This window comes from Daphnia pulicaria, chromosome 7 (genome assembly GCF_021234035.1).
Source record: "Daphnia pulicaria isolate SC F1-1A chromosome 7, SC_F0-13Bv2, whole genome shotgun sequence".
NCBI classification, from domain to species: domain Eukaryota; kingdom Metazoa; phylum Arthropoda; class Branchiopoda; order Diplostraca; family Daphniidae; genus Daphnia; species Daphnia pulicaria.
In genome coordinates this window covers 17,657,068-17,682,558 of record NC_060919.1, presented here as the reverse complement: position 1 = coordinate 17,682,558, position 25,491 = coordinate 17,657,068, and the positions used below count along the sequence as shown (strand labels likewise).

Here is a 25,491-nt window from a genome sequence, read left to right as displayed (position 1 = left end):
AATATATAGTTTTAAGTATTTAATGCATTACACCAATTGCATTAGCATTACGCTAGAGCTAGACATTCAAAGATATTTGTACTACCATGTTCGAACCACAAAAAACTGTAGTGGTTGTTCGAAATGCCAAGTAGAAGTCAAGCGGCTCCCTCTGGTGGCCGATTCATGATTTCCACAACACATTCCGCAGTTTAGTCCCTAAAAGACGATGACGATGACGATGACGATGACGAATTATGGCGACCCCTCATTTGTTAACAACAAAAAAAGAGGTTAAATATTGTGATCATGCTATCATCATTGTAAGTTGTGTTTACATTGAATTTTGAGAAGTTGTCATACTAATAGCATTTTAATGATTGTTTGGTTTCTTATATAGATGTTGCCTGTAAGACCAAACGTGGGGCATCTGGTTATCCCTCCAAAATAAGGCAATGACCACACGTACAATGCGGATCATTCGTTTTGTCATCGTACTCATTCCATCTTCTGGATTGCTTAGGAAAGCTGATTAGTGTTACCTGTGTAACTTCATTGTCATGTCATTGAATTTAAATTTTGTTAACATTTTGTTTCTTGATTTAGCCATTTAGATAATGACCGAGAAGATGCGGCCTATATGGACATCATCTAGGCGGCCAGCATCATTCGACTACCCAATCGGCTTCTACTACCCTGCTCTCAAAATAGCACGGAGTGTCACCCTTTAGATATTTGGCTGTTCGTGATGTGTGATGGCGTTTCCTTGGACGAGATGATGATTTTGGCGAGAAAAATATTACGTGAGTATATACTTAAAACTGTTTAATTATTCTGTTACTTAATTTAAAAATGTTTTTTTTTTTCCCATTTAATACAGGAATGGATTGTTATTTTCAAGTTGGAAAACTTGACAACTACAAATTCCTTTGTAAGATTTATCAAGGTAATTCTGAGAGATTGTATAGTTTAATTTCATACTTCTGTCGTTTTGTTATGTCACATGAGATTCTGTTCCTTGATAGTAACTTGACTTTGTTTTTTGATAGCCAGGTGAAGTCTGCGCTTCTTTGTTGCAGTCTAATTTGCACATGGATTGGTTGCAGTCATCCAGTGAAAGGTGTGATTAAATTGAGCTGTTGCATGCAGTCTTTGGTGCTGATGTTGTCCTGGAGTGTGGGAGAGTTCCATGCTTCAAGTCTTCTGGGATCAGCCATATCTGAGTTGACGCTGGATCATGCTGCATTGTGGTTGCCGAAAGTTGGACATCTAGTAGAACTGCAAGAAGACTCCTTGAAATGGTAATTTGATAAAAATTATAGGTTCTAACTTGGGAAGTATCAGGCTTGGACTACTAGAATTGCTTACATTGTTTAATTTTAACATTTTGGGATTTCCTCATGTCAACAGCTCTTTCCTTTGATCATATGTAAATTGAGTTAAATGGATTGTTTAAGGGGAATTGGTTAACAAGATAGGCAGATACTGTAGCAGAATGTTTTTGTTTCGCTGCAGAGCACTACAAATTTCAAACGAATTAAATGAGTAATCTAGTTTCATGTAAATTTTTGTTTAAACTATAGTTATCAAATAGTTTTGCCATAGAATATTTGGGTGAACTCCATTTGTAGTGATTTTTTTTTGTTTTATACAAAATTTCCATTGCTCAAACATTAATTTCATTTTGGTCATATAGGTTTATGTTTATGTAGCAGTGATGTTGCTGTCCAGTATGGCATGTTGTTGCAGCCTATACTGGTGAAAGATTTTTGCATCGAGTTATGCTGTTGCTGTTCCTTGGTGCCGGACTGCTGGTGTTGTGCTCAAAAGTTACATCCAGTTTTAATTGTTATTTGTGTCTATGCAGTCAACCGTTTATATATTGAAAAGGAACAGACAAGTTCCTTGGTGTTGAATCGCTAGTGTTGTGCTAGTTACATCCAGTATTTTGTTTAATTGCTATTTGCGTCTATGAAGTTAACCGTTTATATGTTGAGAATGAAAAAAATAGTAATACGGGGAATTTTTACGTTGATCAAATAATAAACATGCCTTCGCGATTGGGAAACCAGCGAGGAGGAGATTGGGGGTAGGGGTGCAATTGATTTTCATTAACTAGAAGTTGTGGCTTGTTTTAATAAGGCAAACATAAAATCCTTTGTCTATCACATCCATATACCTACCCATATAACAACATCTATTCCTCAAACCCCATAACTTCCACCAACATCCATTCCTCAAACCCCCATTTCCCCACAAATGTCAAATATCTATAACATGTAAACGTAATTGTTAAATAAATAAACTATATATGTAATATGTAACCTCATTTTTTTCTGGAACACTTACAAAATAAATAATTCATTAAACAAAGCGTCCGGTTCGAGACAATTTTTTTTGTGCGAGGCTTTTTAGCAAGCAATCCGCCACCCAATTTGACAAAAAGTGATAAACTTTTGTTTTCACGGAAATTTCGTCAGACGGTTACATAATTTGTAATTCAACAATCTGATGTAGAAATTTGCATATAGTCTACTGGTGCAAATTGCGATTCTTTAAGCTTGATTATTTAGGAGATGTGTTAAAAAACCCACAATTGCTTTTAACACATCACCTAAATTAATCAGGCTTACAGAATCGCAATTTGCACCAGTAGACTAGATGCAAATTCCTACATCAGATTGTTGAATTAGAAATTTTGTAACCGTCTGACGAAATTTCCGTGAAAACAAACTATCACTTTTTGTCAAATTGGGTGGCGGATTGCTTGCTAAAACTCGCACATGCAGTGTCGGCGTAGATCCAGGGAGATTACCTGGAAATGGAAGAGGAGAGAAGAGTGCGAGGCAAGTTTTACTGGGGAGCGATTAGTCATAATAGGCTTCCGGGTTAGACTCATGACCCTCTAAAATTTTTCGTCGGATCATGCGCCTTCCAAGGCCCCGTTCGACCAGAGCCCTCCCCTCCTCCTGGTTTCACAGCGGGTGAGTGACCACCGGCAGGCGTTGGTTAGTGGTTAGTTAGGGAAACGGGGCCAAAGAAAGAAGGGAGCCCAGACATGCACTTGTTTTATCTAACAACTACACAATTTTTCAGTCTTGAATGACAGCAATTCTCTTGAATTATAGCATCACCAATGGATGAAGTCCATGATAAGTAGCGAAGGAGTTTTTCTGTAGACAGAATGAACATTTATTAGTTTGAGAATAATTTTCAACAATATTTGAGCAACAGAGAACAGAAAGCAATACCTCAAATCAAGCTTAATAAAGTAAAAAGGGAGATTCAAGGGAAGCAGCCAACAGGTTAACAAACAAGGTAGTGTACATTGTTGACTGTCAGTCAGTCCTTTTTCTTCAACATGACTTTACTTAAGCGTCATGCAAATTTAGAAACCTATAGTTTCAAACCTGTAAATAAAAAATAAGAAAATTAAGTCACCTTGTTAATAATTTGTGTCATCAATGTGCTTGACAACTCTGAAAATAAACTATGTAAAAGAATAATTAAACAGTAATCAATATACTGCAGTTGAAATCATCGTATAACCATAGACGTGAGTGCAGATCAATACTTTGAATACATATTAGACTACAACAAAGAAAGTTCATTGACATGATAAGTGAACTTACACTTGGAACCACCAAACAGTTAGCCAAGGTTCTCTAGAAGATGGAATGAGAGAATTGTCCGTGATGGGGTTGGTGATCTAGCAAGTCCAATTCTTACAGCAGATAATTATAATGAATCCTAATAAAAGATGAGAAGATTGTATGTTTCAACAATACTGTAATAAAGCTAGTGTTGGTAGTTACCTGTGCCATTTCGATGGCAAATTTTGAACCAAATAGTCAACGGTAGGCTACGTTTCCTCCTCCCACATAGCACACTTCATCCGTCGGATGTCCGAATGAGAGCCGCATATCCGATTGACAGCCATGTCCCGTACGGGATGTTAAATGAATGTCCAATGGCTATACGTATTGGTTGTCCCTGGGATGAGCAAAAACAACATCCTATTGACATCCATAATACATCCAAGTATAGATATCACGTAAAGTAATTTTCTTTTAAGACGTTGAATTTTTACTTGTTTAAAAAAAAATATCAGCCGCAAAGGCGCGATTTTAAAAATTCCTTTAGGTAGAAAAATTGATTTCGAAATTTTGTTTGCCTTCAGACATGATATGGATGAGAAGAAACTTTATTTTTTAAAATAAAGTTAAAAATAACATTAAATTTGCGTAATCGGGTTGTTTTTTAAAATGAGTTCATAAACGAAATAAGTTTAACATACAAATTTCAGGCAATAAAGATATCACATCAGACACGTTAGTTTAACTGATTCCGTAAACGTTTCATTGTTGAAATTTAAAAAAGAATTATTCGGATTCTCATGAATATGTGCCTTTATTGCGAACGAAGGCTGATTTCAAAGACTTATAAGAATATTTCCCTAGACTGAGTTAGTTTCGATATCTTATCAATAGCTTGTCGGTAAAGCGCTGGGATTCCACCCAGTCGATCCGGGTTCGAATCCCGGTAGAGTCAAATCTTCTATCAGGGAAAATAGCTTTCCAGTAAGAAGTTAGATATGGAATAAAGAAGGAAATATAAAAGAAATGTAAGAGGAAGTGTTAGAGACAGGAAATAAATATTTATTTCTAAACGCGAAATCAAAGCCCAGGAACGTCATATTAATATCCGGAATAATGAACCTGGGATGTCCGTCGGCGCCGATTTGGGTAGGTCTTCTAACGTTTTTCCGACCTCTAAACGCCCTCCTGTGCGGATGTCTGGCGGTCCAGTGGATGTTCGACGGATGTTTTGAATGTCCGAGTACGACGTCTGTCGAACATCCGTGGGACTGCCCTGTGTTATGTGGGCTGACTCCTGTAAGTTGGTGAGAAACACTAAGGTTATCCAACATGTACACGGAATAGAACACATCACCGACAAGTTACAAACAAAATTACTCGAATTAGCCTATGTGTCCATTTGTAACTTTCGAAGAAAATAGCTGTAGCTGAAGATAGATTTAGACGAGCCGCCCTAAGTCATTTGACAACACATATTCCTTCACGCCATCTATTAGACACGTCCAAAACTCACTATCTACAGGACCGGCTTTAGATAGTCACAAAAGTCACAAAAGTAAATCAAAAAGACCTTTTCTGTTTGCTTTAGCTGGCAAGGAGTCTTTAGAATTATGCAGAGAACAAAGCTCACTTGCTAGTTTTATGCAAATTTTCCAGAAGTATACCGGAAGTAAGCGATAGCGCCTCAACCATTGAGTTGCCTACCAAATAAACCAAATATTCGTGATCTGCGTGAAATTTGGGGTCGATTAGATGTAATTTAAACGAAATCCAGAATTTGGCCAAAATCGAGAATTTTCCTGAAGAAGAATTGAAAAAGAATTTTCCTTCAGGAAAATTCTCAAAACCGGAAGTACGAAAACGTACAAAAAAAAAACATGAACTTAACCGCAAATTTGACGAGGATCACGAATATGTGGTTATTTTGGGCGTCGAATGAATATTTACTGAATTACTGACTGAAATTAGAAAACCGGAAGTAGAAAAAAAAACACATTATTAAAAATCTAACAAGTGAGCTTTGTTGCTGAAATAGAAACTGACAGTTATCACAAAAAATTTCTTTGTAGTAGTAGCGAGAAATTTCTTCAGAGAGGTGCAAAGTAAGATTCTGACAGGTAAAAAATTATCAAAGACCATGCTATCTAACGTCAGAAAGAAGAAACGTTTAAAAAAAGTAACATGAAAACAATGTCCGCTCTAGCTCGGTGACACTAAATTGAAAGAACTAACAAACAAAGGTAACAAATAATTTTCATACTCACGTAATATTCACCCTGTCAAATTTCACCAAACAGCCACCACGCAGCATCACACATTACAACAGACGAAATCCTCAAGGTGATAATAATAGACGCCAGTTCAACTTCTACACTGAGGAAAAGGCACTCGAGGCGGTGATATTCGTTCATGTACCTTGTCTGCAAGTGATTCCCGACGTTTCAGCACCTAGGCAACAGTGCTTGGACAGTGGATTGCTGAAAGGAAAAACACCTAGTTGGTACCCACATAACACAGGGCAGTCCCACGGATGTTCGACAGACGTCGTACTCGGACATTCAAAACATCCGTCGAACATCCACTGGACCGCCAGACATCCGCACAGGAGGGCGTTTAGAGGTCGGAAAAACGTTAGAAGACCTACCCAAATCGGCGCCGACGGACATCCCAGGTTCATTATTCCGGATATTAATATGACGTTCCTGGGCTTTGATTTCGCGTTTAGAAATAAATATTTATTTCCTGTCTCTAACACTTCCTCTTACATTTCTTTTATATTTCCTTCTTTATTCCATATCTAACTTCTTACTGGAAAGCTATTTTCCCTGATAGAAGATTTGACTCTACCGGGATTCGAACCCGGATCGACTGGGTGGAATCCCAGCGCTTTACCGACAAGCTATTGATAAGATATCGAAACTAACTCAGTCTAGGGAAATATTCTTATAAGTCTTTGAAATCAGCCTTCGTTCGCAATAAAGGCACATATTCATGAGAATCCGAATAATTCTTTTTTAAATTTCAACAATGAAACGTTTACGGAATCAGTTAAACTAACGTGTCTGATGTGATATCTTTATTGCCTGAAATTTGTATGTTAAACTTATTTCGTTTATGAACTCATTTTAAAAAACAACCCGATTACGCAAATTTAATGTTATTTTTAACTTTATTTTAAAAAATAAAGTTTCTTCTCATCCATATCATGTCTGAAGGCAAACAAAATTTCGAAATCAATTTTTCTACCTAAAGGAATTTTTAAAATCGCGCCTTTGCGGCTGATATTTTTTTTTAAACAAGTAAAAATTCAACGTCTTAAAAGAAAATTACTTTACGTGATATCTATACTTGGATGTATTATGGATGTCAATAGGATGTTGTTTTTGCTCATCCCAGGGACAACCAATACGTATAGCCATTGGACATTCATTTAACATCCCGTACGGGACATGGCTGTCAATCGGATATGCGGCTCTCATTCGGACATCCGACGGATGAAGTGTGCTATGTGGGTAAGGTAAACCTGCCGTTATTCAGAATGTGTTTCTATTCACTGTGGCATTCTACTAGGTTACATACTACAAGGCAACGGCAAATGTAAGATCAATCACAATGGATGGTGAAACACTACCCTGTCTCACAACAACAGCATGTTCCAGGCTCATGCGATCCTCACACATTAGGGACTGGGCATCTGATTGTTTTAATAATCACCTGTATCACCCTTTTAGCTTTATTCCTTTCATTCTGCACTTTACCTAACCTGTGATAAATCTTTCTTTTTGAATGAACACATTTTGTTTGTTTTTTAATTTAGCAGACAAACGAGACAGCAATCAATTCACAACCGTCACAACTGTCAACTGTGTTTATTTATCCTAGAGAATCCAACAAGTGCGATCGTACGTAATCTAACAGCAGGATCCATTGTTAAAATGGAAATTTAAGTGTCGCAGTTTAGTAGCCAAAAGGATAAATAACAAAGCACCTCACCAAACGTTAATAAAAACTAACATTTCCTAGAATCATCGCAAATAAGATGCGTTAACACTGGAAATTTATCAAAAAATGAATTGAAACTTTTTCACGTACATGTTATGTTACTTTGAATTCACTTCATTCATTCACAACTCAAATGCTGAAGTCAAACCGGGTAATATTACCCGCACTCGGCAAAATCCTGATCTGATCCATCATCGTTATCAGCGATTTCACCGTCGTCTCCACCTGCGAACAAATTGTAATCTTGTAAGTAAATAAATTACATGCGGTTACCACAAACAGATGAGACGCAACGGTCAACTATGAAATATTCATCATATTTGACCCTGAATTCCCGCTATATTCCAAGAATTAGGTTCTGTTGTAGGGTTTATAAGGATGGCAATTAAGTGAAAAAAGCATTTATTCCACATTAACAATAAGGTAATGAACCTTAGGAACGGAACAAAACTACAAAGAATATGACGACAACGTAAGTAATTACGCCAACTCTATCGTCAATTTAGAAAATACAAACTGAAAATTGTACATGATAGAACGAAGGTTAATTGGAAATTGCCATTATGCACAAGAGAAAGCTTCTAAGAAATTCCATAAAATACCTGTATCGCGATGACGTCGTCTGTTAGCGCTCCTGACAGAATGCGGAGATGGATCAGTTTCGCCATGAACCAAGGAATTCCGGTAGAACAAGAGAGGTTCCCATTCTCGACGAGGTGAAAGCCTTCCCATGGTCAGCATTCGGTCCAAAAACTGTAAAACCACCTTTTTGTCTTGTTTTAGCAGTTTGTTTGAAAACTCGCCACAAATTTCAAGAAACCCTAAATTAGGAGGAGGGCCAATAGGATTATTTCGATTCTCGAGTGGATTTGTGGCAAAAATAATTCCATCTCTATGAAGGGCGGTGATAGCTTCGCGATTTTTCACCATATCGAGTCCAAATGACATTCCTACGGACAAATTTATTACAATTATTATTATTTCATTATAAATATTTGCGTGAAAAGTAATGCTGTCAGTAAAGTTTAAATTTGTTTCATACCTTGACACTAAAAAATTCTTCTGACTGCCGATCAATACGACTTCCACCATCCCTTGTTAGATCGTGAAACAGCAATGAGAGACTATGAACCATAGTTTTCGCACTGGTAATTTTGTTGATGTTTCGAGTTTTTCCCAATAATGTCTTAATGATGTCACCGTAATCATCGTAATACTTGACAAAGTGTTTAATAACACCTGCCGCAGCTTTTACAGGCAAGACGTTGCAAGCTACAAGTTTGCAGAAAACCGATAAATAGTTCCGGCGATTGTGCAATTTTTGAATTTTTTTATGTTCGTCGCCTTCGTCATCTACATCTTATTCTTCTTCTTCAACAAACACATACGTCTGAATGAAGTTTTCCAGAATTTGTTGTAGGTCACGATCAGGCTCGTAAACAAGCGGTTTTAACTCAGGATTGTCTTTTAGTCGCTTGCTAAAACATATAAGCAAATCCCCTACAGACACGTATGCCTAAAAAACAAAAATTAAGAATACGCGTGAAATGACAAGAATTTTTACACTTACAATACCAACCTCTTCTCTAAAATCAGCAACGTTCGAAGTGATTAGCTCAGTCATCAAAGACATGTAGGCGTCCAAATGATCTCTTAATTGTTACGATTTAGCGCAGCCTTCCAGCACTTCTGTTGTGGTGTGTCTTTCTACTATATTCTGGATCAAGCGCAATAACGAATCTAGACTCTGTAATTTGAGAAGTAAAGTATCTCAGCCTTTTGTAAACAATATCATAAATTGAACGAACTCACCTTCTCTTGACGTGAGGTAGTATAGATTTCCATATTAAAGTATTGAGGGATTGACAAGAGGTTTGCAACTTGTTCGGGATCAGTCATATATTTCCCGAGTAACAGAGGAAGAGTTGGTATGAAATGTTTAGTAAGTCGTACACGGTGACCTTGGGTTTGTTTGGTTTCTTTGACGGTAGGAATCTGTAATAATAATAATTTATATGAAAATCTCCACTACTACATGTTGTATGTTTACATGATAAGCACATTAAAAATAATTAATCGGTTACCTTTCTCATAGACCCTCGACCTGCAGGTGGTTCTCCAGTCGCAACTTGTTTAATTCTGCATGTCATCAACTCGATCAAAACTGTTGCCTGCTGATCGTCGAAAGGCTCTTCGTCTGGCCCAGGTTCTTCAATTAACAAATCCGTCATGCACTCCCAGTCTTTCATCATTTCATTTGAGTCGATTAAGGAGTCGACCAAATATGCTCCGTGTTCATGCAACTATTAAGTATTTGTGTTTAATAATTTATTTGAATTGTTACTTGATTGTGATTTTACCTCAGATTCAATGAAAAATTTAACCTTTAAGTTGCTGAGGCGCTGCGCGCGAGAGACCAACCTGCTTGCTTTGAACGTTTTTCTGATATTTGTCTAAAAATAAATTTAGGTTTGCTGTGAAGGTATAAAATTTGGATGCTGTTGATTTCCAGTTTTAGGAGGACAACGTTGTTTAGATAGGAATATTGGAAAAGAAGATATTGCGACTCGTTTAATACTGCATCTTATTTAACCATTGGATATAACTATCGCTAGTACAATAGTACCCCAGATCACCAAAATGACGAGTGTTTGATTCCTTGCTTCACCTAATCTCACTTCTAATCTCATCTTCCTTTCTGTTAAGCGTCCAATTACTATAAAGGCCTCTATCATGAAAATCGCCAACACCTCTCGTGTCTTGACTAGAGAGTGCGGCCATCAAATGAGGATACTTTGATTTAATTTTCACTTTTTCAACACGCCACACGGGTGTTTTTTAATTTTACAAGCAAAGCGATAACAGGGCCAAAAGATTCCCAGTTACACTCTAAAATGTGTACCAAAAATCCCCAGCCATGTCTACAAGAGATTGTTGAACTTGCCAAAAAAGGAAAATCCAATGTCATAGAAATTATTTTTTTTAACTACCTTCTTGCTATTCTTTTAATACGTATAGCTACTGTGGGTTTCCAGGGGGATACCGGGATACCGGATATAACGGATACCGGGGATACCGGGATTTCCCAACACGATTTTTGCATGCGGACCGTAACTGACGTCAACAGATTTCCCTTGAATGTGAGAAACTTCACTCCCAAATTTAGAACTAGAACAATTGAGGGGAATAACCCCGCCAATTACTTATAGAGAACTAGCCAAGATAAAAAAAAAAACGTGGCTAAAATCACGTTTTCGTTGCGGTCTTTAGTTCGATCAGAAATATGACGAGTTAACACAGAAAAATAAAGTTTCGTGGGTCTCTTAATTATTTCGTAAACCGGAATGATCAGACCGTTGGACAATATATAGGTTACTACTTTACTGAACTAAGCTCGCTTACATTAAGGTAGGATTGTTCAGGAGCCTGCAGATATGCATTCAAAAATTCCATTTATGAAATTGAGTTTTTCTGCATGACGTCAGCGTGATCAAGGTCGTTCCTTTTCCTCTAGATTTTATCCGCTGTCGTTTTTCTTCTCTTATTCGCCGTCGTCACTTTCTCTTCTTCTCCGGGCAAGCGTCGATCAAAGCAACAGCAGCAGAGATCAACGAATCGAGCGGCCTTATAAACCACCGGCATTCGTCTCACTTCCACACCAGTCGATAACGGAACACAACAGCGAGAAAATCAGCGAAGAGAATCTTACCGAATCTTACTTAAAATGCTGGCTATTAGATCACTATTCTTCTTCGTCTTGGTGGCGTGCATCGCTTCTTTGGTCTCGGCCGCACCACGTAAGTTCCTTCAAATTTACCTAATTGAAATAAATAATTAGTCATAATTAGTATCTCGTAGATTGCATCAATTAATGAAATATATTTTCACATGCAGAGAACCGAGTTTCACGTGCTGCCAGCGGATGTTTCCTTCCATTATCGAAAGGTATCGGCAGAGCGTATTGGGTTCGATATTATTACGATCCATCCAGCAGGTCGTGCAAGTCTTTTGTCTACGGTGGAGGTGCTGGAAATGTCAACAATTTCGACTCGCTCAACGAATGCAGATTAGCGTGTCTAAACTAAACGTGAAAAACTGCTCTTTTTTTGTCCAAATTTATTCCTTTCCTTAAACTTGTTAATTTGATGACAACTAGAGATATTTTAATCTAAAAGTTTATTTATTCCACCCGCACTACAAAATAAAGTTTGTTTTTCACGAAAAGGGGATACGCCCATTTTGTTTTACAGTGACTACAGTTTGCGTGCCCAAAGACAAACTTTTGAGTTTTGAGCAAATAAATTAGCCACAAGCATCTACTTCGTTAAATTCTAATTGCAATGGATAGTAGTGTAACAACATTCGTTGGTCTCTTTACTCTCTTAATCAAGGATGAATTGGGAAAACTCGGTGAGCAAAATTTGGGCGTCTTATGTAAAATTGAACTGTGAAAAGTTTTTTATTCTTTTATTTTCTTAATTCTTTAATTAAATTAATTAAATGCATAGTTTAATGTTAAGTTGAGCAAGAGGGTTATTTTAGTTGCTTATTAGCGGTTTTGGCTAAATTATCCAATATTCTTCATCAGATTATCAAATGAGGCAAACAGCCCAACAAACAGCCCCCAAAATTAAGGCTAGCAGAATATGTGGTTAACGGTAAACTCACCATATTGGATCATGAATCTAAGATGCTCTGTTCCGCTAATCGCCGCTAATATTAAACATGACACGTTATTTAATAGTTGCTTTCCAATCAAGTTTATCATATATATCATTCTTCACACGAAGAAATATTTGAATTTACATCCTGTTGCCCATCTTACAAAGTACAATACCTTGTTCCTATTTCTTATTTTACTTATTGCGAAAAGAAATTAGGGGGAAGAAAGGTTGATTCGGGAGTATAAAATAAATGGCTTGATAGCGGGACATGGAAAAATATTCAAAAAAAAACCCAAGAGATTTAAACTAGGGGATAGTTGTCTTACCTTTTAATGTCGTGAGCTGTTCACAAATACAATCTAGGTCCGAACTCCGAAGCAATATCGCTTTATTGAAAGCAGGGCGATGCAAATGGCACCGTCAGTGGTGTTACATGTCAAAATCATCCCGGCGATGCTGAAGAATTGCAGAAAATTGAATCTATCATCAAAGAAGAGAAAATGTCAACTTCACAAAGCGACAATGATGTCACAAAAAAGAAGAATACAATGAGTTTGAAAAAAAAGTTGACGGTAGGTTGCACGACTTTCACGTTTACTCTGACTGTGAGTTGATGAAAAACGTTAAGGTTATCCAACACACGGAATAGAACACATCAGACAAGTTATTACAGACGAAATCACTCGAGTTTACCTATGAATTCATTGGTAATTTTCGAAGAAAAGATAGCTTAACTTTTGACAGCAAACCACCATAACCCATAAGCCCATAACTGACATTTGACCATGCAATTGACACCAATTGACTTAATTTTAAAAGAAAACAGATTTTATTTTGAAAAGCGCCACCTATTGCTCGTATTCTTTCCCTAGTTTTTCTTTCGCTCAATAGATGTCAGGAAGAGGTTGATTGGAAAAATAAAGTACCTGTTTTTGATTTTGCACAACGAAATTACGAAACCACTGTTGAATCAATTTTATAAAATAATAGAATTTTAAAAAAATGTACAAATGGATGTGAGAAAACAGCAATTTCTTAACGGTCATAGTGGAAGTGGACTACTCTCTCTATAATAATGAACCACTATTATTCTGGTAGTTAAACCGTCAACGTTTCATCAATTTCAAGTTCCCAATAAATATTAAGTTTAAAAACGATTCCGAAAATACGTTTAATAGATGAAGCAGTCGACTAATATATTTTGTACAGCTTTCGAAAAAAATGTTCTTCTACTTTTCCCTGTCGATCGATAGAGATTTGTACCTTGGGCTAAATCGCTAGATATGAAAACATGTTTACGTCATCTCTTTTATCATTCCCTTCAGGATATTGTGTTCAAACATGACTAGTTTTGTTAAGCTGATGATAGCTTCGTTTAGTTCACCACTTGATCAATTTACAACCCACATCATATTTATACACATTCTGATTGCAAATAGAACCATGAAAAGATGAACAACGAACGATATTTCAGTCTTCAAATGTTTTCTGTTTTCCACATGACTGAATAATATATTCATAATTCTGTATACATTTAAATGACATACTTAATGATCGAACGAACAAACACACGAGATAATTTTCGAAAGGATAAGAAATTTCCGTAGAATAATGATGATGACCAACCTGGACATTTTGTTTAGTATGGACACAATGAAATCATGAGGCACAAAATACGCAGCGCTTTAATTTCTAAAATGAAAGGGCCGCGAAAACAAAATCTAAAGAAACAAATTTCAAGCGCAATAATGTTTTACATAGTGTTTCCCAAACATTCTAAATTTTTTTCCTTGATTGTTCAGACCGAATTCAACTTTTCATATGGGATGAGCGCTTCGCCTTTCCAGGGGAACAAAGAAAACGCGCATTCTTGCCACTGATATAATTATGAACATGTTTAGGCAAATGACTCTTTAGGAACCCAACATGTTCGCGTTGCTATTCTTGGCCAAAGTTTCCAATTACACCGTCTTCTCGTCCGTATAGATACTAACACTTTCGCTCCACTAGGTGAATGCACACACAGCAAGGCAACTGAACTGAACGGAAGAGTTTTGTATGGCTTTGACGCCGATCTTCTTCGCTTAAAAGACGGCACTAGCTATTACGATCCGGGTATTTGGAGAGAAAATGGCGAGGCCAAGGCAGCGGCCATTCGTAACGTCTTGGGACAACACCACCCACGTTACGCTCGAAATAGGTGAAGATGCAATACCACCATAACTTCGACAAGTAATTGGACGGTCCGTTTTGCTGTGAAAAAAAAAAGATGTTGGAAATATAAAAAAGGGAAAATTTGTGGGTTTTTATTTGCAAGATTTCACCAACCTTCAAGATGGTATTGCTGGCCATGGTGTGATACATCCAGAAAACGCGAGTGGTGACGTAGTAGGCAATGAGGACATCCACAGTGTAGTGTCCGTGAGCGACCATAACAAAGACAACGCCCAGACAGGTGACTAGCCACGAGAGCCAATGCAACGGCCGCCATTTCCTCGGGGTATACTCTTGAATAAGCAGCGACGACACAGTTAGAATCACGGTATGGCCACTGTAGATGTAATCGCCACAGTAAACGTGCTGACCGTTGATCGATAAGCCCATTCCTTTTAAAACGGCAGACACGCAACCAAACAACAAAGTCAGACGTTACATTTCGAATCATTGATTGAACTTAAAAAACGAAAGATGAGTTTACCAACGAGAATCCGGATCGCTCGCAAGGTTATAACAGCAGCTCCCGTGTGATTGGACTTTGGAGAACAGTAATAAGTCCTGGAGGCAACAGGCATAACTGTGGCATACATGGTGAATGCTCGCATCATGTACAATACACCCAAAAGGAAAAACACCCTCCGCATAACGATTGATCTGTAAGAAAAATGTTCGTTTAAAAACATTTTACAACTTTCAACTTGTTGATTGTGGAATTCATTTACCTGTATTTATGAAAAAAGAGCAAGATCATGCACGATGTAGTTGAGATGATTATGAGTATCTCCGATACATCAAGGGCCCAATCGGCGGCCGGTACATTGTCAAGAAACACGTCAGGAAGTGGGCCGTAATGCGTCCGGTCAGGTACTCGCTCGTGAACCAACGCCAGCGAAATGGTTGTCAAGAACCAATTGAAAAGGCAGAACAAGAATGCTGAAAGAAGCGAATCCAATGTTTAATACTTGCGAAACAGTAATCGAAAAGTCGTGTTATGAATGTTGCATACCGATAAGCGTTTTAAAGTACTCGCGTGGGAATTTAGGTTCGTCTCTGTGTGGTGCAGGCACGTCGATGCGGATGATGCCATTTTCAGGTTTCGTTCCGTTGTTGCTGCTGCTGCTGCTACAACTGCCATTGCTGGTAATACTTTTATTCAATCCGTTGATAGTGACCGAGCCACTGCTGCGACTCCCGTTAGACGAGCCTCTCGATTCGTATAAAGTAGACGGTTCAGACGAGCTACAATCGTCCCAGCCTTCATTTTTAGATGACAATAGCGGTTGCCTCTGATACAGGTCCTGTGAATTTAATCAAACGTGAATTGGAAAAAATTCTGATTGACCGGTTTTCAAGACTTTTTATTTCTTTTATACCTGGGTCATTTCACTTGAAGGAGTCCGTCGTAGATTGAGGCTAGTGTCTGCCGCTTGGCTGATCAATCTGCCAAGAAAAGATGTTTCGGGGTTAACAAGACGAAAATGCTCACTCGCTCGGCAAAAAAAAAATTGACAACAATGTCATTTCCACAATCCAATCAAATTTAGTTGGATACATACTGAGTCACGTGAAGGAATGCTGAATGAGTAGGTGGCGGTGGGTTCTGCGCAATGTCGTCCAGAGTACCATAGGAAATGCTCTTGGATTCCAACACCATCCTACGTACAATGATAACAAAAAAATTGCATTAGTTATAAAAATAAGAACTCGGCTAAACCAGGAAATTTTATACATTTGTTACTACACTTAAGTAATAAAACGAGGAAGTACAAAGCGCACACATACAACGTGACTATACCGATTATTATCAACAACAGTGCCTGCAATGGATGATCTGCGACGCGGAGAGAGATCCATAATTGATAGTACAATCACTAAAATCAGCTATAGAGATAACGTTCCCGTGTCACTGCCAGTTTGATAGTGAAACTAAAAAAGAAAAAATAAGCAAACAACCTAAACTCTCTTAAGCAGAGAGGGGGTCATGTGGAGTCTTTTTAACAAGCCAAAAACGTAAAAAAAAAAGCGGAGGAATTTGTGTCAAAGACTCTCCTTTTCTTCTTTAAAGGAAAGAAAACACTGTAGCCGATGACCGTTTGGTTGAGTACAGGTGCACCGGACTCAAGGACGCCGTGCGCATCGCTGCCCCACGGCTCACACACATCACACTATAGTTTGGTCTGGACGGCGTAAATATTTTCTTTTATACACACAATGTGTGTCTAGCTGGCCAGCCAACGCAATCGATTGGCTACAACCAACCAGTTGCCCGAATCTAGCCGACAGCTGCACGGACAAATGCAACTCGGGCGACTGTTGTGTTCCCACCGACGTCGAATTGTCTACTGAGACGACGTACTCCACCAATGTTCCAAAAGGTGCTGGAAGGGAGGGCCAGTTGGTACACACACAACTGTTGTGGGGTTTTTTGTCCTACCCTCTGGCGATCTGTGACATACTTCAACCAAAAATGCCAAAGAGAAAACCGGTTCTTTCGCCATTCACACGAGCCCTTTTTATTTACTATGAAAAAGTTTGTTTATGTATTCTCTTTTTTTCTTCTTTCAAATATCTTACGACTAATGTGTACCGGATGGGCTCTATTATGATGTCGTGGGTTTTTTGACAAGTGATTATTGGAGGGCGGTTTTTTCCCCGAATATAAACAACCCGTTAGAAAACCAAGAATAGTTAAGATTTTGTTGTTAATGAATTTATCACTTAGTAGTTATCTCAAGGATATTCTTACTACGACTCTACCAGAGCAGCTTTTTGCTAATAAACTTAAAAACACTACAAGGGCTTGAAGTTGACGCCCTTGTTTTAGTAATAAATCAATAAGTTGTCGGTATTGTTTTCAAAAGGGGTTTGTGCACTCAAGGGACGCGGAGATTCACCGTCAATCCCCTCGAGCAGGTGACTATAGTCGCCAAAGGAAATCAACTGGACTACTATTACTACTACTACAAAGCATGGAAAAAACTATGACGCACGAGCCTATTTTAAATCAACGCTGGTTATAGAATAGGAGGTGGTAGTGGATACAACAGCCAAGCTCCAATTTCACTCGTTTGTTTTTTCTCCTTTTTTTAAAGTCGACACCAATTACACTCAGCACAAACCAAATTCTAATCCCAGAGACTCCAGAGTCCTGTCACAGGTCTCTCGCATTTAAAGAGATATGAAAGCTCACCTGAGAGTACCCGAGTGTTGATTCAAGTTTTGCAGCTATTCCATTTTCGAATGGAAGGGGCCGCCAAAAAAACGAAACAATTCACTAAACGCCAGAGTCAAATATCAAACTAGCACACACTGAAATAATATACCAGCCGAACACAGCTCTAACACGAGTACAGACGACAATTGACGAGCAGCTATGGCGCCGACTGCTACTCAAATAGCATTTTTTAACTCGAGCGACAGCAGCGACATCTAGCGCTCGAATTTTAAAACTAATGTAACGTCACCTACGTGGGTGGTGGAAATACCCAGCAATGAGATCATCCCCGTTTCACGGGAACTTGCGCATTTCGTAATAAAAAATATAAAGTTCGAATTACCAAGTTTAACTGAATTGAAAAAATAACACGCTTCTGGCTGAAAGAAAGTAGAATAAAGCAGCAAAATGGAGAAATAAAATTTGAGAGCGTAGGGTTAGACGGACCGACAAGAGACTGACCCATTGGAAGTGATCCATAGGTTCTTCTTAACCTCTCTCAATTTGATTAGGACCCAGCACGTAGCGAGAGTGTAAATGCGAGGAAGAATCACGCTCGGCTGCATGTTTAATTTTAAAAAAACGGCAGCGTGGCGGTTGTATAGAACGAGGAAAAGATGAGTCTCACCAGACGTGCCGCTAGGAATGTTGACGACGCCTCGTTCACCGCTACGTACTGAATAGCAATTACCTCATCTCGACGAGGCGCATATAGACTTGAAAATGCACGTAACCAACAACACAGAATCAAAACAGAAAAGAGAGAAAAGAAAAGATGGAGAAAAGAAAAATAATAATCGATACTAATCTCGAATGCACTAACTTAAATATGCGGATGTGGCTGGATGCGGGCAAATGGCGGCTGACGGTACCGGATTTTGTTTGATCCAATATACAATGTGAAGAGAGAGGAAATGGGGGAGAGAGAGGAAACCGCGTGCCTCGCTTCTCCTTCCGTGCTTTGAGATTATAAAAATGGTTACTGGGTTGTTGGTAAATCCACGCACATCCGGCGCCTCTCATCTCGTGACTCACTCTATTATGAGGCGACTCTGACTCGATCGTTGGTCATCTGAAATTTCATTGGTATGTCATCAGGGGTGCGACCATAGAAGAAAAAAATAACAACATCGTCAACAGACTAATTGGAAAATATCTAATTTATCCAACTAACGTAATAACAGACGTGGCGACAAAACTAAAAACAAAATCTAAAAGGCAATAACAGAAATAGATGGGGATAAAATTTCAATCCAAGATCGATTTACACGTCATTGATTGACCGTCGTCTTTTTCATTCTCATGTGAGTCATTCCGTATTTATTTTTTTGTCGATTTTCCCCCGCAGTCACATGCCATCAAACAAATGAAAATCCAGACGGGAGCGAAATAATAAAAATGTACCGCAGACGACCGCAAAAAAAAAACAATATTGATTAACGATAATCGATTAATTGCTTCCTAGAATTATTGGCAAGGACATTGGACCTTATTAAATGACATCAGCGTTAAGATAAGTTGCTATTAAACCGCTTCGCATGTGTAAGCAATATCGAATAGGGGCTTTCATTGCATGTTTCATTTTCGAAATGAATTTGGCTCCAGGGTATACTTAGCAGGGTACAGAGGCCCTTATAACTTTCTCTCGTTAACGTCTGTATGTACACTCGGCATATAATCACCCGACGAGAAGGATATGCCGGTTTGCGGTCAATAAATTACTCCATTTAATGACATTCGGCTTTTCCATATTGTTCCCACAGTCGTTCGACATTTGTAAATATGGAAAAACAACGGAAGTTGTCTCAAACTTGATGGAATACTAATTTAATGTAAATCAACACCTACATTTTTTAAAATGGGTCGTACGATGCAGTATTGAACCGTACAAAAAAAGAATAGTGAAACTGGTGGTAATTGGAACTCACGCTGTACTGCGCAAATGTGTCAAACGCAACCATCCGGACCATTGCTGTTCATCAGCGATTAACGACGCAGTTGAACGCCCTTGAAAATACTCCGATATCTTGTTGAATGTGACGAAAAACCTTGAACAAAATTTTACTGGAATCAATTAGTTGTAATCGGCTCGCAGGCCTTCTGATATTGAACGCGAGGTCCTACGATAGATCTAAATGTTACCACGTGCCAAATATCAATAGAATTTAGCGTGGCGGTTCCGTCTATAGTTTCGTCATTTCACGTCATGCGTCATCACGCGCAACGGGGAAATGTTTCAGTCTTGCGAAATTCAACGCAATGCTAAAAAAAAAAGACATGACGTAACTGGATGAAAAGAAACCAGCAGTAATAACTTACCTGAATGTTTCTTTCTTCCGTTTCCCACTGGTGTGTCGTCACAGTTTCGCTTAGGTTAAAGGGAAATGGCAAAATGACGCCATTACACTCGCCTTCTTCCGTTTGGGCTGAAAATTTGGTTTCCTTCAGGTGCGGTTCATTTTTAATATATCTTCTTTCTTTCGAAGCAAGTTTTCTTTTCCGGAGTAATAGATGCTATTTGTGATGTCTAGACGTAGGAAGTCGGTCAGACGAGTAGTCTATAGCATTTGACTCTTAATGTTACGAATTAGACACTGGTTTCCTGGCGGCAGCAGAAGCTTTACTTGATACATTTTGAAATGTAGTATTGGGTTAGAACAAGGATCGCGTGACACCGCATCGGAGAACAACAAGGATATATTGATTTTTGGCGGTCTTGTATTAAAATTAATTGGCTTAGAACAAACAATTTCTTTCGGAATCAAGTGATAGGTAAGAAATGAACAATTCACAGTCATTACAACGATTCCTCATAACCTGTACGAGGAAGAGCGTTATTAGTTGAAAAACATAGATTAAAACTACCCTGTAAACAACCCCTATTTTGTTATTAGAAATCTAAAATCATTCAACAAAAGGAATTAAGTTTTTTAGAAAAACAATAACATACGATTCGTTTGTAGCAACAACAAAAAAAAAATGAAAAGCGGAATGACTTTTTTTTAAGTAAAGATAATTGTTATGGTATACATTATATAGTGTTTGTTAATGGAAACAATAACTTTTGGTAAATATGAAATAATCAAGTAAGGCGCATTTCATTTTAAGCTGAGAAAATACTAAAATCGCTCAACCAATGTATGTGAAAGCTTTTGACTTTTCCTGGCTTATTAGTTTTTAACTATTTTTTGTTTTTTTTTGCAAGCTGGAGGTGAAAAGGCGATCGATTTAAATATCACAGTTGGTTGGCGACGTAGCGTATTTTATCAAGCAATACTTTGAAAGATGGCCGGAGAGAGGCTTCACCATCCCAACATGGTTTCATCAAGTCTCGATAGATTACAGGGGGACATCCCGGAGGGCAAGGTAAACGCCTACCTTGCTGCAAAGCCTTCAACAAAAGCGTATGATCGCCGATGATAATATTAGGTTCCTCGCCTCTGCTAAACATCTCGTAGAGCGTGACACCAAATGACCATACGTCGGACTGGACGGAGAATTTCCAACAGAGCAAACTTTCCGGTGCGTACCTGTCACATAGAAAATACAATTAATATTCATTCCCGCAAATAATTTAAAAGCGTAAATCATTACCAAGGTATGGGCAGTTGTTTGCCGTAATCACGAACGGCATAGTAACCATTGTATCCGACTTGACGGGCTAGACCGAAATCGGAAATCTTTACCAAATCTTCGGCAGCTACTAAAATGTTGCGGGTAGCCAGATCACGGTGAACAATATTATTTTCGCCCAGATATGCCATACCCTGAAACATTGGTGAAATCTATTGATCACTCGTCGGAGGATTTAATAATCAAATATTCCATACCTCGGCCACGTCAGTTGCAAATTTCATTAGCTGCTGATCAGTAATAATTTCCTTCTCAGTGCGCAAATAGGACAATAAACTACCCATCGGAAAGTATTCCATCACTAGCATTGTTATGGGCTCGGTGACAATGGCTTTGATTTCGGCAATGTTTGGGTGGTTGAGACTCTGTAAACAAAATAAAAAGCTGTAAAGTCGGACAAGGTTAGAAACTTATGTACAGTACTACCTTCATGATTTCACATTCACGTTTAAGATCAACACTCTCCGGATTATTCATCGTCATGCTTTTGAGTTTCTTGACGGCAACTGTCTCCTCTGTGCCGTCTCTGTGGCGGATCACTCCCATGCGCACTTCACCGTAATAACCCTAAGAAATAATGAAAAGTCAATTAACCACGAGGAAACTGAACAAGAGACTTATGAGAAAATGAACTTACATTCCCGAGTACAGCTCCCAGTTCTAAGTTTTCCCTTTCCAGTTGGTAAATCTCCGCAGCCAACTCTGACGTGCCTTCGTCATCAAATTGCAATGAAGAACCACCGTTTAGCTCCCATTTTGAAAGCACAAAGTTCAGTGAAGCATGGGTATCCTTATAAAGGAAATCGAATGAGATTAATTACAAACTCGACGGTATCTTTGGAATTATTTCACATACTTGAAAGTTGTGGTCGTCGAACTGGGAGTTGAAGGAAATCGTATCATGATTTTCAGAAAGAGCTCTAAGGGCTGAAAATTAAAGCGAAATTCATTACACAATGTAATAATGTTTGATTGATTATTTTGAAATAATTACTTGTGGCCTCAGTCAATCCAGAGGCCAAGCTTCCGTTGAGCGAAAGCTGATGGTCGTGGACTTGTTCGTATACATTACTACGCCTCGAGTTGTAAACTAATAATATAAATTAAATATTACTGCAGGCCAGTTATCTATGTAGTAATCTTCGTACCTTCGTAAAGAATTTGGTTAATGTCTCGCATAACGGATTGAGCTTTTGGTCTGAGCGAAACATCTGGATACCAGGTACCAATCATGATATGATAGATTTCTCCTAAACACTTTTCAGGCCTCGGGGGCCTCCAGCCACTCAAGAAACCCTTGAGAAATTGTCAAATTAGTAAACGAAACCAGCTTTATTCAAATGGAAAAAAAATAAATACTTGGATCATTTTTGTCTTGCTGAAACCAGAACAGGGTTTCTCTCCATATGAAAAGATCTCCCACATGCAAGTTCCGCAAGCCCATATGTCAGCTGTGCTCCTCCGATGAACCAATTCCAATGATTCGTACAATTCAATCGGTATCCAAGGTAACCTAAACACGGAATAATGGCTCTATTAGAATATTAAAATAGAGGAGGCAAAACAAATGGATTATACTCGTCATCCGAATACGCAACAATTCCTGGATCTGTTAACTTGACTCGGATCGAATTGGAAGTGTGTGACGCAACCATTAAATTTCGGCAACGGACTTTACCGTGAACAAAACCTTTTTCTTCCTAGAGTAGGAATAAAAATTATCGTTTTCCACAAGGATTGCGGCATCAGAATATTTTAATACCAAATAAAACAATGCTTTGGCAAGATTAGTTGCTGCTTCCACAAGATCGATGATGGGCAGGTCATGTTCTCTCAAATACTGATCTAATGGGCCTTGCGGAAAATACTCCATAATGACTCTCAAATTAACATCCAAGACGATACCAAAAACATGAACAATTGTTTCTGATCGCCAAAACATAGATCGCTGTACAGATTCCAGGAATGCCTTAAAAAAATAAGACGAATCGTTAGTTAAATCTGGTGAAAATTGTCAACGAAGATCAAATTCAAACTTGGTAGTGAGACTGCCGGTATTCCGATCTAAGAAGTTTGTGCACAATTTGGATTTGTTCGTCTGTTGTTCGGCGCCACTGAAAAAAAAAAGCAAGAAGTAGAACTTAAAAACTGATTAAAAACAAAGTAAAACTTAAATAATCAGACCAAAACTTGCTACTACCAGCCTACTGGCGTACTTAATAGGTCCGGGAATACACTATATTAATAAATTACTACACTAACCACTCCTCGGTGAACAGTGGTAAAGCGGCCATCAAATTCACACTGGAATCCGGCGCCTACATACAGCTGAATAGACTGGGTTGGAATGCAAACTGGTAACTGGGGAAATGCGCTTTGGCTGAGTGTCATTTCCAATTCAACAGGTTTTTGGCGGCAAAGCAAAAGTTCCGAGACATCTAAATATTTAGGTAGATATAAAAATTGATTGTGCAAAAGTACACAATAATTTGAAATATACCATTCTCTGATGACGGGAGACATTCCTTCAGCTCGAATCCGGGAATTCCGAGTCGCTTCTCATTGCCTTGAAGTGCTAACAATTCCCGTACGTTGCTGCACGGCTGACATTCTAATCCAGCGAAAGTCCACGTACCCTCAACTGATTTAACGATTGAGAATGTTGTGGATGGCTGTCCGTCTTCCAGGCAAACATCTAAATAAAGTTCGTCGTAGTTGACATGACTTTCCCTGTATTAATTGAAACGCTCCGATTTAAATAAACTCAGATAAGTACAAATATACCCAAATATAAACAACAGACCGTAACAAGTAGGACCCTTGTTTGTTCTGACGCTTGGCTCTTAGTTTGTCGTAAGCAAAGGAATCTCTGTATTTACACAAAAAATATTATGTAATTTAATATGTTCCAAAATTATGGTCCATTTCATGTTTACCCAACAGGACCATGGCATTTAAGACTTCTTAGTTTGACAAGAGAAGGGGTCACCAGTTCGCCACACAAATCAAATGTCCATTTTTCCATAAGTCGATAATAGCCATTAAGGACACCGACACAACTTTTCATAGACTCTTCACTTTCCATGAGAAAGTACTGAGGTACACCGTTGATTCGCGATATTTCCATACGGTTGTCACTTTTCCTGATGGAAACGAAGCATACTTCTTCGATTGAACACACATACTGACTTAGCTATAAAAAAAAAATTGTGTTTATTGTTAGCTTGGAACACTGTCAACTCAATATATAAAATAACAAGAACTTACAATTTTCTTTTTGAATGACTGCATCTTGACTCCTGGATGTTCACTACTCATGGGTTGAATAATTAGATCAAATTCAACTAGTTCTTCCCCCTCTTCCACTTTGACAGGATATTTTTCAACTGAATAGTCAGTAGCAGTTTGAGCTATTGTTTTCAGGAACGCTTGTTTGAAGAACCACGTTTCACCAGGTGGATTCTGAACTACTTGATTCAAGCGGGTCTTCAAGGATTCTGTGCTGTACTTGAGATTTGAATTACGTCTGACCATTTTAGGAACAAACTTTTTGTAATTTGTTAGGACATCACTCATTTTGACACCGTAATCCTTCATATGGCAATACATAGCGGTTACAGCTAAACCCAATGCCACACTTTGGTTTGTTTTGTTGTTGAATGCTGTAATCTTTCCCTCCACAAACTCCTCGTGAACTTGTTGATAGAAGTAGTTTAGTGCTTTTGTCCCAATTTTAGATAAATTAACAAGGGAGGGCCAAAAGCGTAGCCTCAACTCATAAGACTCATCCCCATCTTTCAGGAGATCTGAAGGATTGACGTAGAGTTTTGAAGTCTCGTTCCTGAGCGCAAAAAGGTTCCGAGAAGCAGGGCAAATTCCCAAATCGCGACAACATTGTATACAAACGTCTTCAAAGGACAATCCGTCATCAATTGGAATAATACCAGGGCTGGAACCGATAATTTTTACGACAATCGACATTCTCATGTCATCCTCTCTGAGCTTACTCACTGAAGATAAAACCGGTTGAACTCTCACATTTATGCATCGAGTGTGATCGAGTGACAGCTGCCTAAGGGTAACCTTGAAGGTATCAAAATCAAAACGTCAAACCTGTTTTGGTTGTTCCGATCACGTAAGAAGGGATGGGAATATAGGTAAACACACAAAATACGTTGCCGTC

General features: G+C 38.5%; 3 protein-coding genes and 3 long non-coding RNA genes across 15 annotated transcripts; 2 read left to right on the top strand and 4 right to left on the bottom strand.

The window, feature by feature from the left end:
* The first annotated feature begins 287 nt into the window (after positions 1-287).
* LOC124349151 lies at positions 288-21,903 on the top strand. 2 transcript variants are annotated; one of them, XR_006920125.1, is made up of 7 exons: positions 288-302; positions 380-782; positions 860-925; positions 1,029-1,280; positions 1,676-1,845; positions 12,224-12,228; positions 21,894-21,903. It is a non-coding gene; the product is annotated as an uncharacterized LOC124349151 (long non-coding RNA). The 2 variants fall into 2 exon arrangements; XR_006920124.1 differs by lacking the exons at positions 12,224-12,228; positions 21,894-21,903 and having other exon boundaries at positions 1,676-2,303.
* LOC124349190 lies at positions 5,650-7,441 on the top strand. Of its 2 annotated transcripts, XR_006920206.1 has the most exons (3): positions 5,716-5,818; positions 5,876-6,078; positions 7,149-7,441. It is a non-coding gene; the product is annotated as an uncharacterized LOC124349190 (long non-coding RNA). The 2 variants fall into 2 exon arrangements; XR_006920205.1 differs by having other exon boundaries at positions 5,650-6,078.
* Positions 7,415-8,638, bottom strand: LOC124349119 (cohesin subunit SA-1-like). The gene is made up of 3 exons (XM_046799634.1): positions 8,623-8,638; positions 8,183-8,530; positions 7,415-7,805 (listed from the first exon to the last, which is right to left on the bottom strand). The coding sequence occupies exons 2-3, from the start codon at positions 8,526-8,528 to the stop codon at positions 7,738-7,740; spliced, it is 414 nt and encodes a 137-aa protein (XP_046655590.1). The 5' UTR covers positions 8,529-8,530; positions 8,623-8,638; the 3' UTR covers positions 7,415-7,737.
* Positions 10,891-11,522, bottom strand: LOC124349207. Its single transcript, XR_006920227.1, has 2 exons — positions 11,469-11,522; positions 10,891-11,397 (listed from the first exon to the last, which is right to left on the bottom strand). It is a non-coding gene; the product is annotated as an uncharacterized LOC124349207 (long non-coding RNA).
* LOC124348979 (phosphatidylcholine:ceramide cholinephosphotransferase 2-like) lies at positions 13,729-19,736 on the bottom strand. 8 transcript variants are annotated; one of them, XM_046799421.1, is made up of 8 exons: positions 19,604-19,736; positions 16,018-16,116; positions 15,835-15,901; positions 15,468-15,759; positions 15,184-15,394; positions 14,943-15,115; positions 14,573-14,850; positions 13,729-14,497 (listed from the first exon to the last, which is right to left on the bottom strand). In XM_046799421.1, exons 2-8 carry the CDS (start codon positions 16,113-16,115, stop codon positions 14,342-14,344), a joined length of 1,275 nt encoding a protein of 424 aa, XP_046655377.1. In that variant the 5' UTR covers position 16,116; positions 19,604-19,736; the 3' UTR covers positions 13,729-14,341. The 8 variants fall into 8 exon arrangements, with proteins under 8 accessions (XP_046655377.1, XP_046655370.1, XP_046655376.1 ...); XM_046799414.1 differs by lacking the exon at positions 19,604-19,736 and adding an exon at positions 18,499-18,713; XM_046799420.1 differs by lacking the exon at positions 19,604-19,736 and adding an exon at positions 18,304-18,324.
* LOC124348850 (tyrosine-protein kinase JAK2-like) lies at positions 20,376-25,491 on the bottom strand. The gene is made up of 17 exons (XM_046799191.1): positions 24,576-25,491; positions 24,245-24,501; positions 24,112-24,177; positions 23,809-24,038; positions 23,571-23,746; positions 23,345-23,422; positions 23,071-23,277; positions 22,887-23,008; positions 22,668-22,821; positions 22,457-22,604; positions 22,303-22,398; positions 22,165-22,235; positions 21,946-22,098; positions 21,735-21,875; positions 21,506-21,673; positions 21,270-21,442; positions 20,376-21,205 (listed from the first exon to the last, which is right to left on the bottom strand). The coding sequence occupies exons 1-17, from the start codon at positions 25,293-25,295 to the stop codon at positions 20,911-20,913; spliced, it is 3,255 nt and encodes a 1,084-aa protein (XP_046655147.1). The 5' UTR covers positions 25,296-25,491; the 3' UTR covers positions 20,376-20,910.

Coding starts and splice junctions, on each gene's coding strand:
- LOC124348850 (XM_046799191.1), bottom strand. CDS start 25,295: ATGAGAATGTCGATTGTCGTAAAAATTATCGGTTCCAGCCCTGGTATT. Junction 22,099..22,164: donor TCGACGACCACAACTTTCAA/GTATGTGAAATA, acceptor TTCCTTTATAAG/GATACCCATGCTTCACTGAA. Junction 21,876..21,945: donor TGGGAGCTGTACTCGGGAAT/GTAAGTTCATTT, acceptor ATTATTTCTTAG/GGTTATTACGGTGAAGTGCG.
- LOC124348979 (XM_046799414.1), bottom strand. CDS start 18,698: ATGAGAGGCGCCGGATGTGCGTGGATTTACCAACAACCCAGTAACCAT. Junction 15,760..15,834: donor CTTCAAGTGAAATGACCCAG/GTATAAAAGAAA, acceptor TTAAATTCACAG/GACCTGTATCAGAGGCAACC. Junction 14,851..14,942: donor AGCGATCCGGATTCTCGTTG/GTAAACTCATCT, acceptor CCGTTTTAAAAG/GAATGGGCTTATCGATCAAC.
- LOC124349119 (XM_046799634.1), bottom strand. CDS start 8,528: ATGTCATTTGGACTCGATATGGTGAAAAATCGCGAAGCTATCACCGCC. Junction 7,806..8,182: donor ACGACGTCATCGCGATACAG/GTATTTTATGGA, acceptor ATTTGTTCGCAG/GTGGAGACGACGGTGAAATC.